The 15,684-nt window shown below is 30.5% G+C and overlaps 3 protein-coding genes across 4 annotated transcripts; 1 reads left to right on the top strand and 2 right to left on the bottom strand.

Annotated features, from left to right (window-relative positions):
• Positions 1–416: 416 nt before the first annotated feature.
• Positions 417–2,849, top strand: LOC113514963 (uncharacterized). Its single transcript, XM_026899065.3, has 4 exons — positions 417–654; positions 998–1,330; positions 2,306–2,484; positions 2,712–2,849. Exons 1-4 carry the CDS (start codon positions 537–539, stop codon positions 2,763–2,765), a joined length of 684 nt encoding a protein of 227 aa, XP_026754866.2. The 5' UTR covers positions 417–536; the 3' UTR covers positions 2,766–2,849.
• On the bottom strand, positions 2,843–4,492 carry LOC113514954 (39S ribosomal protein L4, mitochondrial). The gene is made up of 2 exons (XM_026899054.3): positions 3,538–4,492; positions 2,843–3,114 (listed from the first exon to the last, which is right to left on the bottom strand). Exons 1-2 carry the CDS (start codon positions 4,173–4,175, stop codon positions 2,898–2,900), a joined length of 855 nt encoding a protein of 284 aa, XP_026754855.1. The 5' UTR covers positions 4,176–4,492; the 3' UTR covers positions 2,843–2,897.
• An 895-nt stretch (positions 4,493–5,387) lies between these two features.
• LOC113520990 (uncharacterized) lies at positions 5,388–12,596 on the bottom strand. 2 transcript variants are annotated; one of them, XM_026906424.3, is made up of 9 exons: positions 12,409–12,596; positions 11,602–11,831; positions 11,010–11,109; positions 10,030–10,160; positions 9,285–9,582; positions 8,510–8,698; positions 7,037–7,114; positions 6,177–6,331; positions 5,390–5,586 (listed from the first exon to the last, which is right to left on the bottom strand). In XM_026906424.3, exons 1-9 carry the CDS (start codon positions 12,518–12,520, stop codon positions 5,530–5,532), a joined length of 1,350 nt encoding a protein of 449 aa, XP_026762225.2. In that variant the 5' UTR covers positions 12,521–12,596; the 3' UTR covers positions 5,390–5,529. The 2 variants fall into 2 exon arrangements, with proteins under 2 accessions (XP_052754686.1, XP_026762225.2); XM_052898726.1 differs by lacking the exon at positions 7,037–7,114 and having other exon boundaries at positions 5,388–5,586.
• Between the last annotated feature and the right edge of the window lie 3,088 nt (positions 12,597–15,684).

Genomic DNA, 15,684 nt, shown 5'->3' with positions numbered 1-15,684 from the left:
AGTCTGTGGTTAGTAATCGGTCAAAGATAAAATTCTACTCAAACGTTTTTTAATTATCTACAGTATTTTAGAGTTGGCACTACTCATTCTCTAATGAAACTTTAATATGAGTTTATGAATCAATTTTGAGATGCAATTTTATAACTTTATTTCTAAAGTATAAATTTTAATTCTACGATTTAACAAAACTATTATGGTGTGAACCATCGAGAATTAAATGTAAAGCAATCTGATCTCATTTTACTAAAAAGTTGAAGGTCTAATTAAAATTATAATTGTAGAGATGAAAAATTAAAACCATGGATTGAAATCGATTTTGAAAATTGACTTCCATGCACTATTTAATTTAATAATTTTACTTTTTACAGTAAAATTGTCAAATGCACGGAACTGGCTGCATAGATTACATACAATCTTTTTTGTTCGAAGTGACAACGACCTTATGTACACCACACACGTTGGTTTATACTACCGTTATTTTAATTTGTCTTGTAATTGTTTTTTTTTATTAGATTAAGTTAAAAATTCGTTAAATAATGGAATATGATTACAATAAAATCACTTCTGAATTAGATGCTAGGGAAATATTACGATATCTTAACAATTTAGGTATTCACAACATTAGTGGAGAAGTTCTCAAATACTTTATTACAGGTATTTTGACTGTTACTATGAAATTTATAATTATTGTACAATTTGTAAAAGAAATATATAGAAACTATTTTCACTTTAATGTAATAATGTAACAAATATTATTATGCTTCGAGACATTAGCTAATATTTTCCTAGTGGTAGGGAACAGGATAAACAATAAATAAGTAGGTACAACAGAAATTAATATAAGAACGAAACTACAGATCATTTGTTTTAGATGTCGGGTCAATTTAAAAACTATATCTTTTTAAATGACAACCAACTAGTACTTTATAGTCTCTTAAACAAGTCTTTTACAAATGATAATGGAAAGGGCAGCAAAAACTATAATATTTTTTTACAGATTTAAAAAAGTTGATCAAATATGATCTCCAGCAAAAAGAAAACTCAAAATGTCCAAGTAAATGTGAGGTGATAGGTCCAGAGAGACTACACAGCGCTAGTACTTTCTCATCACGAAGTAGAAGCAAAACTCAAGAAAGTATTACCATCTGTACTAGAAACTGTATGCAAAAGAAACAGTACAATATCAGAAATGTATATTCGGCACCAAGTTTAAATTGGCGCAGAATAGAAAATGTTGACAAACCTGTAAGGCGAGCCTGCTCTTGCATAAGGGAAGAGAAAAAAATAGATGTAGTACCAAAAGACAAAACACTCCTTAGTTCTAATAATTGTAAGTATTTATAACTGCCTATTATAATTTGTCTAAACTAGAAAGTGTTTAAATTATCAAATGACATATAAAGGAACTTTCTTGACTTTTATCTTTACTAATATTATGAGTTTGTTACCTTTTAATGCTTTAATAATTTAACCTTAAATTTGTTATACACATATGTATATGGGATGGAATAGGACAATGAGGTATATCCTGAGGTGGCATTTCCCTAATCCTATCTCTAGAATTAAAATTTCAATTTAATACCATAGCAAAATTTGTATTTTAAGAACCAATATTAACAAAATTAATATAAATAAAACAAAATCAGGTTAATTACGACATTTGTAACTCTAGAATGTGGAGACAGATTTTGATAATCTATGATTCAATTTATTAATCCAGAATAATTATTAAAATATCACAAAAAATCATGTAAAAATACAGAAAAAATTTAACTCAGGTAAAATGAAGTTGGCTGGGTCAGCTATTTTGTAATATGTTTAAGTGAAAATTATTATATATTTAGTTTATTTATATACATAAAACAATAATATTACAAAATTATAAAATTAAGAAATAAGTTTAAAAAAATAGCTTATCAGAATCAGTCCCATTCGCTACTTTATATCCTATTGTGGTCATGCAAAATCATAGTAAATGCCAGTTAAATATATAAGGTTTAATTTTTTTTTTTATTTTGATTATAGATGACATTACTTTCGATTTGGTAAACTGTTTACTTGTTTGCCATTTTAATAGAAAACAAATATTTGTTTTCTAAAATATATAAGTATAAATGAAATTACATTTTTTTTTATGAAAATGAGATTATGTTTATTGTAACTAATCTAATGTTTCTATGTAATAATAATAACTGGGCGCCTGTGTACTATATCTATGAGTATTATTTGTATTGAGATCCTCTGGTATTAAGTATAAAATTATGTAAAATCAATTAAGATTTATTCTTTTTTATTTTCATTCCAGTGATTAAAGTGCCAAAACAACCAGTTAAGAAAAAATGTGATCCAGTCTCTTTATATCATTATTACTCATCATTATGGGAAAAGTACAAACCAAATGTGCCAGGGGAAAATGACTGGTCTGAACTAAGATGGAATGTGCGACAGAAAATGGCTGGAGACATTGCCATGCCAGAGAAAAAAGTATTGTTTTTATCATTACACAAGTTATTATAATCATTTGCTCAAATATTTAACTAGTTGGCTGAATCAGAATTGTATTTATTCATATTGAGTTTTCTAGTATTAAAAAATAAATTCATCATACTGTTTTGGTAAAACATCATTCAAGCAATAGAAGTAATTGTGTTTACATAATATACACATACATAATATGTGGAATAATTTTTAAATTATTATATTTATTACAGGTTTGCACTAGAAAAAGATTAAAAGAAGGCCCATGTATGAAAAATGTACAATAAGGAAATAGTATAAAATTTATTGGACCTAGAAAATCATTTACATTCATACAGGGAATCTCATTGAGAATAAAATATACTTTTCAATACACTTTTTTTATTTTAAATTACAGCTATGTACAGTTCTAAGATTACTCAAACTTGATCCAATTTGAATTTGGCTTGTTGCTGTTTGGTATCAGAATGAAGGTGGTATAATATCCTCTCTTCTATTTTCTCAGCAGCAGCCACAGTGAGGACTAATGTGTCATGTTTTAACATTGAATATACATTTAATCCATATACTGGCATAATATTTACATGTTGTATAGCATCTATAGCGGCTGTTATGTTCCGAGGTGCATAATCCGTACTGAAATATAAAATGTAAAGAACATATCTGTAATCTGTTTTATTCCACAGAGAATATACTTATCATTTACTAGTACCCACACTAGAGATTATACTTTAGAAAAATAATGTTAACTCTAAACAAAGGTTTATGAGTAGAATTGCAGTTACAATTTAAAATGACTTTTTTTACAAAGTATAGCTCATTTTTATTTCTGAAGCCTATATATATATATATATATATATATATATATATATATTAGTTTGGTAAGTTAAAACAGTACAATTACAAAGTATAGAATAATGAAAGACAAAAAATATAAATATTTCAGTGTTCTGATGATGTTCACTGGTAACAAGTGTTATTCACTTTCAGAGGAGCTATCTGTTTACCAGTTTTAAGTCATAAAGAAATGAGTATAAAATTAATTATCATGATACATACTCATCAACTATTAAAACAGATGGACCCCAGTTTCTTCTCTCTATCAATTCATTTAAATATTCAGGTTCCTCTGTAGGAAGTTCTAAATTTTGAACAATATGAAGATCATCTTGAGCCAGTTTTGATGATAATGTTGATGTCAGTCCATATATTCTTAAATGAAATGGCAACATAAAGAAATGCGTTTTGCCAGAACGTGGCCCATGCGCGATACCACCACCGCGCCAAAGTGGAGATCTAATGGATCCGTGTCGAGCACGCCCCAAACCCTTCTGTGGCCATGGTTTTCTGCCTCCACCTCGTACTTCGGCTCGAGTTTTAGTATGAGCCCACGATACCCATCGGTATTTTTTCTGCCATGTTACGTTTTGATGTATTATATCAATTCGTGGCATATTTGCATACACAAGAGGATGCAACTCAAATAAACCAATCTTTTTCTCTTCAATTGTATCTATGTTTTCAATCCATACTTCGCGTGGTTTAGTATAAGTTGGTGGGAATTTCCAATCTTTCCTTGTAATAACTAAAGAATCATTTGATGGTGCTGTATTCGAGGAAACTGCTCTAATTTGCGAAATTGTTGAAATTTGCAACCGTTTAAATGCGTTAGTTAACATGGAAGCCATTATGTACATGAAATTAATAGTTTCCGGCTTGTCAAAATACAAATTGTATCACATTATCAGTAAAACATTATTTTATTTTAAAAGAAAGAAATATTCTAAAACAAATAATGAGAAATACTAAATTTTAATTTAGGTTATCTTACTGGGTTACCTATTAAAATAATAAATATTTTAGTAGTTAACCCAGTGAGCGAAATAATGTTAACATTCAGCGATCTATCGATATATCTATATATAGGCATATACTTTTTAAATATCATTATCTACATCATTGAAACATAGACCTTAGATGTGTTGTCGTCAAATGTGTGCAGTACGTTATCTAAGTCTTTTTAAGACTGTCGGTGCTGCCTCTGTTGAGTAATTTAAGAACCAAAATTCTTATTATTAATTTATAGTTGACCGTTTGTGTTGCGACTTCTTGATGAAATTTCATTATATCGACTACTGTTATAATGTTTATTTTATAAACTTTATTAAAATGTCATTATTTTATTATTTACCCGCGATTTCGTCTGCGTGACGTGTTTACTGACCGGGATAAATAGTAGCCTTTGTCATTCTCCATCCCATTTAGTATGTGTTATATGTTTATCAAATTCCATAGTGATTAATTAAGCCAGTCAATCGCTAAGAGGTAACAAGCTAATAAACAAACACTCTTAATACCTATTATTTATAGACACTATAAATTTGTTTGTAATGAATGAAGTTAAAAACTACTCAACCTATTTTAAAAATTCTTTCACGTTCATTTTACAAACTTAGAGAATATTACTATTTAGTAATAGTAATATTCTCTAAGTAGTAATAATAATACTATTAGTAGTACTTTCATACAATGTCAAAATATCAACTATACTAAAATGTGATGATCAAATAAAAGTTATATATATATATTTTCAATATATGTTTTAGAATTTTAAATTCGTTAAATGAGAAATTTTATGAATAAAAAATTTGAAAACATTTTCAGTCTCCCCTAATAGGTACTTTTAATACTGCATGCACCGTGTTACTATAGGAGGCCCAAAATTTATTTTCTGTTGTTCTTCGATCCATATTTCTTTGATGAAAATGTTCAATTTTACTAGTAGAACACTCGCTTTGAAGGATGTTAATAATTTCCATTTCATCTAAATAACAGGAAAGATATTTAAGGTAGGCAAGTAAATAATAATAAACTTCTTAGTTAAGAAGTTTCAAGTTCCAAGATTATGAATACTTTTAAATTTGACCAAATAATTTTATTATTTCATAATATGAAAAAGTCTAAGAAAAAATAAACATTAGGAATGAAGTAGTCTTTTATATTTTCGATCATCAGTACTTCTAGTAGGTACTAAACAAAATACTACTACTATCAAATTAGAATACGTTCCAAAACTCGTCTCATAGCAACTGGGCTATCAAATGGAACCTGAAATAAAGCAAAATATATTAATTGCCAATTGACCTTTCCATTAATAAATTCCCACTAAATATTTTTTTATACAACTTAGAATGGCAAACAAGCTGACGGAAAATGGTAACCGTCGCCTATAAACATGAGCAGTACTATAGACAACAGAGTATACTGTTTCACCCATGATACCCCTCATGCGTTGCCATTCCTGAAGAATCAGATGTTATTCCTCTGTAACCTGTAAATTCACGCTATATCCCACCCTTCAAACCGAAACACAACCCTGCAAACACAACTGTTTTACGGTTAAAATACGAATGGGACAGAGGTACCCAAGCAAACGACTTTTGTACAAAGTCTCCCTCTGGTATTTTTATAATATGTTAGTTATATCACAAGAAAATAATGAAATTATTTGAAATAATAAGCAATATTTCAAGAATGAATAGAATGAAAGATAACATTCTGCCGACTCTAAATAAAAAAAAAAAGGATGACGATGATGAGTGAAGAACGTACAGATATTATAGTTAGAACCCGACGCTATTTTTATTATTTCTTGCATATTATAATTAAAAAAATTCAAGAATTTAAAATTAACGTACTGATAGTCCTGCAGCGTTCATCCAATAGAACTGTAGCCTTGGTGTTTCTCGGAAGTAACCCTCCACTCGACTATTTACAATAAGAGTCCTACGGGGGCTGCTAATAAACTCGTCTTTGCCGCTCCATTCAAGATTTTCAATCCATTCCAGTTGACCTAAAACAAGTAAAAGCAACGTCTTAGTTTTCAGGAATGGAAACGGCATTGGTGTCACAGTATATTTTGTACTCGTAAATCTCTTTGTGCTATTGACGTCTACAGCCACTAGTTACAGCATTCCATCAGTAGGCCCGTCATCTTTATTGCCGTTATAATTTTGTAGTAAAAAATATAACTCCGTAAAATTTGCTTATTATTGTAGTATAGCAGAAAAAAATTTTTTTTTTTTAAATATCGAGAAGAATAATATATCACATTTTTCTCATTATATGTACTAGTAGTTGTGTACGCGTAACGCGGATGTATTCACCAATTGAAATAATAGTCTATGTCCTTCTTCACCCCATATAGTATGTGTACCAAATTTTTAAGTAAGCTTTTAAAGCGCTAAGAAGTAAAAAACAAAAACATTCACGTTTATAATATTAGTAAATTTTATAATTAGTACATTAATAATAGTGACTTGTCCTTTCTTTTAACATTCTGTAAATAGATGTTTTTCATTTATTTAGAATATCAATAAAATACATAAGTACTACAAACATATAACTGCGAAACAACAACTCATCATTGTCCGAAAATATTTCCCGTCCAGTTATTTATTTGGTATACGGTAAGTCTTTTCTTAATATTTGCTTTTGTGCCCGCCAGCTTATGGAAGATCTAGGTAGTTAGATATATTGATAATGATGAGGTACCTACCAGGGGTGTTCGATACTGCATCCATATTACCATTGTATATAGTAACCGCATAATTTGTATTCTGTAGGATGTATTCAACTGAAAATTATAATAAAAATATTTTATTGCATTTACATATATTAAGTAACATCGCACCATCAAACAAATGCATTCCCAAGGAGGGTTGACATCAAGCAGGCGGTGAGTCTTAAAACCAAAAGCTAAAACTTTGTACCAAAACCTAATAATCGGGATAATAGCAGGAAATTGATGATTATATATTTTCACAGATCATTTATCTTACTTAAATAGCTGAATAGATTTGAATAACATCCGACAACATACAACTATAATCCACAGCGTTGTAACACTAGCAGCAACGTAAACAACTAAGTATATGCAAACATGCTGACAGCTATCCGATGGAAACTGTCCATCCTCACCTTTAGACCTGAACAGCACTTTAGAGTCACAGAGTCAGCGGCGGCCTTACCCATTGCGAGGCTCCGGGCGGTAGGTCTTTGCGAGGCTACGGGCGGTAGGTCTTTGCGAGGCCCTTTGTCCTTCATGAAAAGTATATGATACGAAACTAGGTATGGTTGTTTGATTGAGATATTTGTCATGTAATATAATAATAACAAATAGTAATAAGTAATTTTCCGCTGACTCAAAAAACTGTCTTATTTTACATTTTTTTTACAATTTTTTTATTTGTATAATTTAGTGTTAGTAATTTTGTTTATTCTAGATTAAAATACCTAATTCAGGAAGTTTTTGTTCACTCACTCACTGGTTGTTTAAAATTTGCTTGGGTTGTTACGCGAAGCCCCAACAAGAGCGAAGCCCCGGGCAATTGCCCTGTTCGCCACCCCCTAAGGCCGCCGCTGCACAGAGTGTGTACTGTAATGCCATGATATCCTTCATGCGTTGCCATTCCTAAAGACTACGGTATTAAGCCTTCATACATGTAATTTCACGGTCATATCCTACTCTTTAAACTATAACACAGCCAAGCAAACACAGCTGCATTTTTTAATTTTCTTTTTTTATCCAAATTCATACAGGCAAATTTGCGGAATCATGGATCTGGATTACAAGGTTATATGGGCGATACGGTTTATTCCATATCTTCGATTTTTAAAACTTATTACATTCCATTTTTTTAATGAATAGTAATGGAACAGTGCCTGCGATATCGAGTTTATGTATAGTATATGAGTAGTATACGAGAGTATATGTTGGTGGGGTACCAGTGAGAGATAGTAGCTAAGTATGAAAGCAGGTCTGTTACCCCGTTGTGACAAATTCACCGGATATTAATCACAATTATTTACAGGAGAAACCGCATAGAGATCATATATGGTTTACCGCGTAAAGTATATTGGTATCAATGGGATTATTAGATCCCATTGTTATGCCACTTTCAATTAGGAGGACCTTCAGATTGTTAGTTGTTCCCGTCAAATATAAATAAAGTTCAAGGGATATTCTTACTCAAGTGAACAGCTGGCAATAGGAAAACATTCCTGAAAGCTTCCAGAACGGCCACACGACCCTCGTCGTAAACTCTGTCGTTTGAAATGCCGAGAGCAGGAGCTACCGTTTCGTCCATAAACTTCAAAATATCAGACCGAGAATGTGAAGCATCTTGAACATATTTCCTTAATCCAAAGTCGTCTGCAACTAAATTAAAACATCCAAATTGGATTTAAAGATACAAAGGAATTTTTTGTATCATTATTCAGGCTGAAATCTAAATTATTAACATCGATAATTAATTATAAATCAATAATTTCTCAATAACTTGTCTAGTGTATGTTCTTGATACGACATCTAGAAATGTGTAACTTCTTCCAAAATCCACGACCTATATATATATATATATATATATATATATATATATATATATATATATATATATATATATATATATATATATATATATATATATATATATATATATATATATATATATATATATATACTATAGATAGTTGTCGTTTTCTGCAATATCATAATGGTACAAAAAATAAAAGATTTTCTTATTGTTTCCATATAAAATTGTTAAATTGTATAATGACTTAAAAATAACTGATTGATCATTATAAACTACAATGGGTAGTGTCGTTTATTGTTCGCTAATCTTAATAATGCTAATAATTTCAAATTTTCAGGTTGTGAAAAGTCGCGAATTGATATGGTCGTTTTTTTTTTTTTTTTTTTTTGTTTTACTGTTTAATCCATATTATAAATAAAAAAGAAATATTACCAGCTGTTGATTCTCGAGTGAGTTTATCCGCAATAAAGGCCAAGTTAACAGCTACTGCACCAGCTTCTTCATTGATCACTCGTCCTAACGACAGGAATTTGTCAAAAGCTTCTCCATTCTGACCGTCGGCAACCAACTGCCTTGTTTCATTAGAAAATGTTTCCAATACATTACGTCCATTGTTGTCAACATAAGCAAGCTCTTCAAGATAAAAGCCCAATTTGGTAAGTGCAATAGTTGGATCTATGATTCCATTGCCAATGACCACTCTTTTTAGATTGTGCTCGAAAGGTGCATCCTATGAAAGTACACTTTAATTAAAAATAAAGAAAAAAGCTCATAACAATACTCAAGTAGTCCTTTATAGATTTGCCAGAAGGATATCGTCGCACTCGTCAAGGAAGTCGGGTGGGGGTGGGAGGGAGTCATGCCATTTATTTGTACCTTTATACCTAATGAGTTTACATATGAAGATAGATAAGGAAATTTAAACATGTAAATAATTAGGCAAAGATTGACGCAAGGAGTCTATGGATAACTACATATACTTTTTGAACATATTCCTTTCATCATGAAAGCGTTGAAGTATATGTACGAATAGGCACCGTAATGCTTTAAAGCTGACAGAACAAACAAAATTAAATATTAAAACTATTATTGTGGCGAGACTAGCCGCTCAATTTTCGCTATGGGAATGTTTATCTATATATGGATGATTTAGATCAGTTGAGTGTTTAAAACTTACCTCCGCCAATTTGATAGCCAAACTTAACGCTAATTGTGCACCGTGCCCTTCGCCGAAAATGTATAAAGGAGTTGTCGTGTAATTACTGTTACGATTGTAGAATGACTCCAAGGCGTTAAGTAAATGATTGCCTGTAAATTAAATAAAATAAAAATTTATATAGCTATTTAACTACTTAGTTCATAGATACTATGTCCTGAGTATATATCTATATTTGAGAATTCTGCAGTTCATAGAGTCAAATCAAATACAGATAATCTAAATACTAACATAATTTTGTCAATGATAATATAAACACAAATAGCATGTATAATATATAGAACAAAATGATCATATCTCCATATTACCAAATTACAATATAAATTTACAAACATATATTAGATGTCCTGAGTATATATCTCATATTTGAGAATTCTGCAGACGAACGCTTAAAGCTCATAATAACAGAGAATAACTATTAGGTAAAATTTTTAGATCCATATTTGTTATAGTTGTAATTTAGTAGATAAAAAATAATACGCAAATTTTTTTTTCTTAGTCTGTTCTTTGAAAATTGGAGAATATAATAATAATAATAATAATAAGCATCACTTATTTAACAAAACAGTAGGCAAACAGTTATTACTATATATCATATAAGTAATTCGTAATATTTATCAAAAAATAAACTATTGTTTTTAAAAAGGTCCACGCTCATCATTGTGCGGCAGTCGTTGAATTACAACGTTGATTTTCAGCGGAGGCCTTTCGCACTCATAAATCGGACCACTAGGTGAAAAAATATATTAATAATTTAACTTATGATCAGTTTGAAATAATTTAAATTTTTTTTCAATATGGTACGAGTAAACGAGTATTATTCATCATTTTAGAGATTTACTAAAGTACAGGCGCCACCGTCTTATAAATTTTGCCGTGAAGCAGCGCCCTCACTCAAAAAGGAAGTGTTAGAAACAAAATAGTAATATTAATACACTTACTGTTTTGCTCGAGAGATTTGGGAATTTGGTTGTCACGTTCTGCTTTGCTAAAGCCTGTACCCAAAGGTGCATCCACAAATAGCAAATTATAATTGTCAACCTTGAAAAAAAAATAACATTCACATTTTAATATCTTTTGAATGTCTACTAAAAAGAGTGCCGGAGATTTAAGACTTCTCAGAAGCCACACATGAGTAAAAACCTTTTGACGTTGGTATAGGCTAAAATCAACCTTCAGTATGTATCTTGTTTCATAATATAAACAATTTCTTTTAAACCTTGACAATATTAGATACGAATATTTAGTACAGAATTAATCCTGTTGTCTAAATCGGTTTAGAATTGTCAAATATATCGTGTTACATACACAAAAATTTTAGTAATATTTATCAAAAAATAAACTATTGTTTGTTAAAAAGGTCCACGCTCATCATTGTGCGGCAGTCGTTGAATTACAACGTTGATTTTCATGGAGGCCTGTTAGAAACAAAAAAAAAAAACTAGTTTTTATTCGTGTCTTTTTCTCCATAACCGGACATACGAGAATTAATTCATAAGTCACTAGATAAGCAATATCCTTATATTTACATACCCATGAGTTTGTTCTTTCGTTCATATTTAAGTCATAAGGTCCGAACATTCCAAAATTAGCGAGGAGACTCGGGGGTATGCCTGTGACCCCATCCAGCCATAGGATCAATGGTTGTGAACTCGGGTCAGATCGCGTAGTAGGGTAAAACCACCAAAAGATGTCACCAGCACCTCGTATTCTTGTGAACGCAGCATTGTATGGTATAGTTCCTAGGGCATTTTCTTCTAGTACTGGAATAAAAATGTCTGTCTGTAATTCCTAGTCTACTAGACGAATTTGACAAGAATGTTAGTGATGGGATCTAACTGCCCCATTGCTGGCAATATACTCTCTCGGGTCGACATCCACGCGGTTTCCCTGGGATCCACCATGGTTAATAATGGTAAAATTCGTCACGATGGACCAACAGAGCTGTTCCATTTTCAGTTATCATCCCTCACTAGCGCCCTGCCAGTATATACCGATAGCGTAGGCGGAGTCACTATTTATTTTCATCCAATAAAAAAAAAACTAGTAAAGGGGCCGCTACTCGTAGTTCTCGTAACTAATCTTAATTACTTCTTTCCACCCACCTTAAACACAGATTGATTAGATGTATGGATATTACGCCATGTGGTCCCGGCATAGAATATACCAACCCTTCCTTTGCTGTGGGTGTCTTAAAACATCATAAAAAGCTAACTGCGGTTGCAAACTCACCTGACAAGCATATTACTACTACTGGCAAAATTCCAAAAAGGAAAAGCCTATGTTCTGCAGTGACAGTTCACGGCTGATATAATGATAATGATGATGAATATTACTTACGTATTGTGGTAAACGAGGAATGGCGTCCAGCAACAAGCCACCAAATCAACACTCCTAACCCGGCTCCTACAATAATAGCTAAACTTATACCGAGTAATATAGGTTTTTTCATACTGAAATGATTATCACGTCATCTACCAGCCATCCAAAAACCCTGTTGATTTAAAAGCGACTGTATGCTGATAATTAAAATATGTCTTCATAAATTTTGTTATCAGATTTTATTTGATAATAAATGGTAATTGGATAGGAATACTTACAAGATCAAGTTAGAATTAATCTAACTAATCGTCAAGATAACTAACACATAGATAATATAATATTATACTCTGAATATCCTATCTGTACCTAAGTATCCTGATTTAATTTATTATCGTAAGCAATGATTGTGATAAATTGTTATCCATAATTTTGTTTTTTACTTTTAATTATGAGTATTAGAGACCTTTTTTTTAGAAATAATTCGCCTTTACCCATATTATTTCTATTTATTATTATTACTGTATATCTGAGTGCAATAAAAAAATATTTATTTGTTGGAAAATATATTTCAGTCTTTTAACATTTGCAATTGGGTAGTAAAATTAAGTTATTGGAGACACATTTTATGTAATTTTTCATTGTTGTCTATACAGTCCACTTTTTATCAGATCCGATGTTTCAACATATTCATCGCCGTTCCCATTTATATAACAAAATACTACAAATTACAACATAATGTTAAGTATTTGTTTTGTTGGTGCATACCTGCGTACTACCGTCTATAGCCTCCTGAATCAGGAGTCCTGACTAACCTAAGTATATAAAATTTTGAATTAAAATTTTATAGATTTGGATTTCAATATTATCATAGAGAATTTTAAATATTACTAAAATATAATTATTGTCTTATCAATTGAAATGTATAAACAAATTGTGTTTATTGTATTAGAATATATATTATTAAATACTAGCTATTACCCGCGACTTCGTCCATGTAATCAGACTATGTTATTATTATTTTTTATTTATGTATTAATGTTATTTTATTGTTTATTTCTTATTACTATTTATTTACTATATCTTTATGTTTATATTGACTCAACTAATAGAAAAATATACAGAATACGGAAAGGAGCTATACGTTGTTTTTGTTGATTATTCAAAAGCATTCGATTCAATTTTACATGAACCATTGTGGAAAGCATTACTAATACAAAGTGTAGAAGAAAGCTATTTTGAAATATTGATGACAATATATAAAAGTTGTAAAGCTATAGTAAAATTTGGAACGTGAAAAAAAAACCATTTGACTCAAAAAGAAGAATATGACAGGGAAACCGCATTTCACCCAAACTCTTTATTGCGTTACTAGAATATATATTTAAGCAATTACATTGGAAGAACCTGGGAATTAATATCAATGATGAATATTTAAATCATTTGCGTTTTGCTGATGTTGTTGTGATTTCTGAAAACTATAAAGATGTCGAATACATGCTCAACACTTTAAATAAAGAGAGCCAAAGATGTGGCTTGAAAATTAACTCCTTTGTTATGACCAATAGAAAAAAAAAAACTCTTATTATTGAGACACGAAGTATTGATTATATGGAAGAGTATATATATCTAGGGATGAACATATCCTTTACAATTCCGACCAATACAGAAGTACAATGCAGAAAAGCTTGGTGTAGATACTGGTCTTTAAGGGAAATCTTTAAATCAACGTTACTTGTTACACTGAAAAAGAAGGTAATGGATACAGTCATTCTCCCAACATTGATGTATGGATGTCAGAGTTGGGCACTGACCAAAAATTCCCTAAACAAAGTTCAAGTGTTCCAAAGAACAGCAGAAAGTAGCATGATAGGGCTGAATCTTAAAGACAGAAAAAGAAATAAAGATATAAGGGAAATTACACAGATTATCGATGCTGCTGAGCTGATCTGTAGACTAAAATGGAGGTGGGCAGGACACTTAGCAAGGGCAACAGATGGGCAATGAAGCGAAAAAATGTTGTATTGGTATCCACGAAATAAAACAAGACCACGCGGAAGATCTAATGTTCTAGATCTAATGATGTGGCAGGCCCTACTTGGACGGGATTCGGAAAGGACAGAAACATTTGGAAAACTATATAAAACTATATGAAAATATATATATACATATATATAAACAATAATGAAGAATTTATGTAATTAATTGAATATTTTTTATAAATTTATTTTATTAAGTAAATAATTGTTACTGAATGAAATTGCATGTAATATTTTTTTCTCTTTGCTTTATAAAATAGCTTTATAAAATAAAATAAAAGGCTTTTTTGTTTTATTATTTATTTATGTAAGTTTATACAATTACTTCTTATTGTATTATATATTTAATTTTAACTAGGTATTATTGAGTATTATCTTTAGCTGTGCGGTTTTTACCATTGAACATTCTATAGTTTCCTTTCATCTTCTCAAAGGTTGACTGTAAGGTATACCTCTATGGGATAAGTCCGTCATTCTATATAAAATCTTTTTAATGTGTCCAATGTAAATTATGTACAATAAAGATTTTAATTGTAAAATCTTTATTGTATTGACGTAATGTATTTTTTTTTTCAATTTGTGTATGTTTATTTAGTTTGTATTCTATTTACTTTGTATATCTTATTTCCTGTACTTTTCCTGCACTAGATTACCCACTAATTATTTTCTCTCTTACTGCATTGGGTTGGTTGGAAGAAACCTCTTCAGAAATAAGCTCACCCTTGCTAACTATTTATTAATCTAAGCGTTATATCTCTTTTTTCAAGTGCAGTAAAGAATATATTATATATACAATATTTACTGACAGACAAAAAAATACCATTTATCCTTTTCCATTCTTTCTATTACATATATGCTAAATTTCATAAAGATTTTTAATTAAAACAATTATTTAATTAAATTGTTAAGGCGCTAAAAGATAACAAAGAAAAAAAAAAAACACTTTTTATAATATTAGTAACAACGAGGAATATTAACGAGAGAGAATTACAAAAAGAATGTCAGGTGGCACCACATTCGGCGATGGGCCAGATAGACCGCAAAATTATTTGGTGCCCATGCTAAGATGCCAGCAACGCTTATTAATGACAATGTGATTATTTCTAATGGCCAGCCTGGCCCTCACTTCCTCCCGGATAATAATAATTCGCGTAATTTTGGTGACTAAAAATTGGCGGAAAAAAATTTTTTAGGTAATAATAGAATAATTACCCTATGGGCCATCATTTAAAAAAGGCGTATATGAATTCTCAGATAC

Source organism: Galleria mellonella, unplaced genomic scaffold, assembly GCF_026898425.1.
Source record: "Galleria mellonella isolate WM207_F2 unplaced genomic scaffold, CSIRO_AGI_GalMel_v1 utg537, whole genome shotgun sequence".
NCBI classification, from domain to species: Eukaryota; Metazoa; Arthropoda; class Insecta; order Lepidoptera; family Pyralidae; genus Galleria; species Galleria mellonella.
This window is presented reverse-complemented; position numbering and strand designations above follow the sequence as displayed.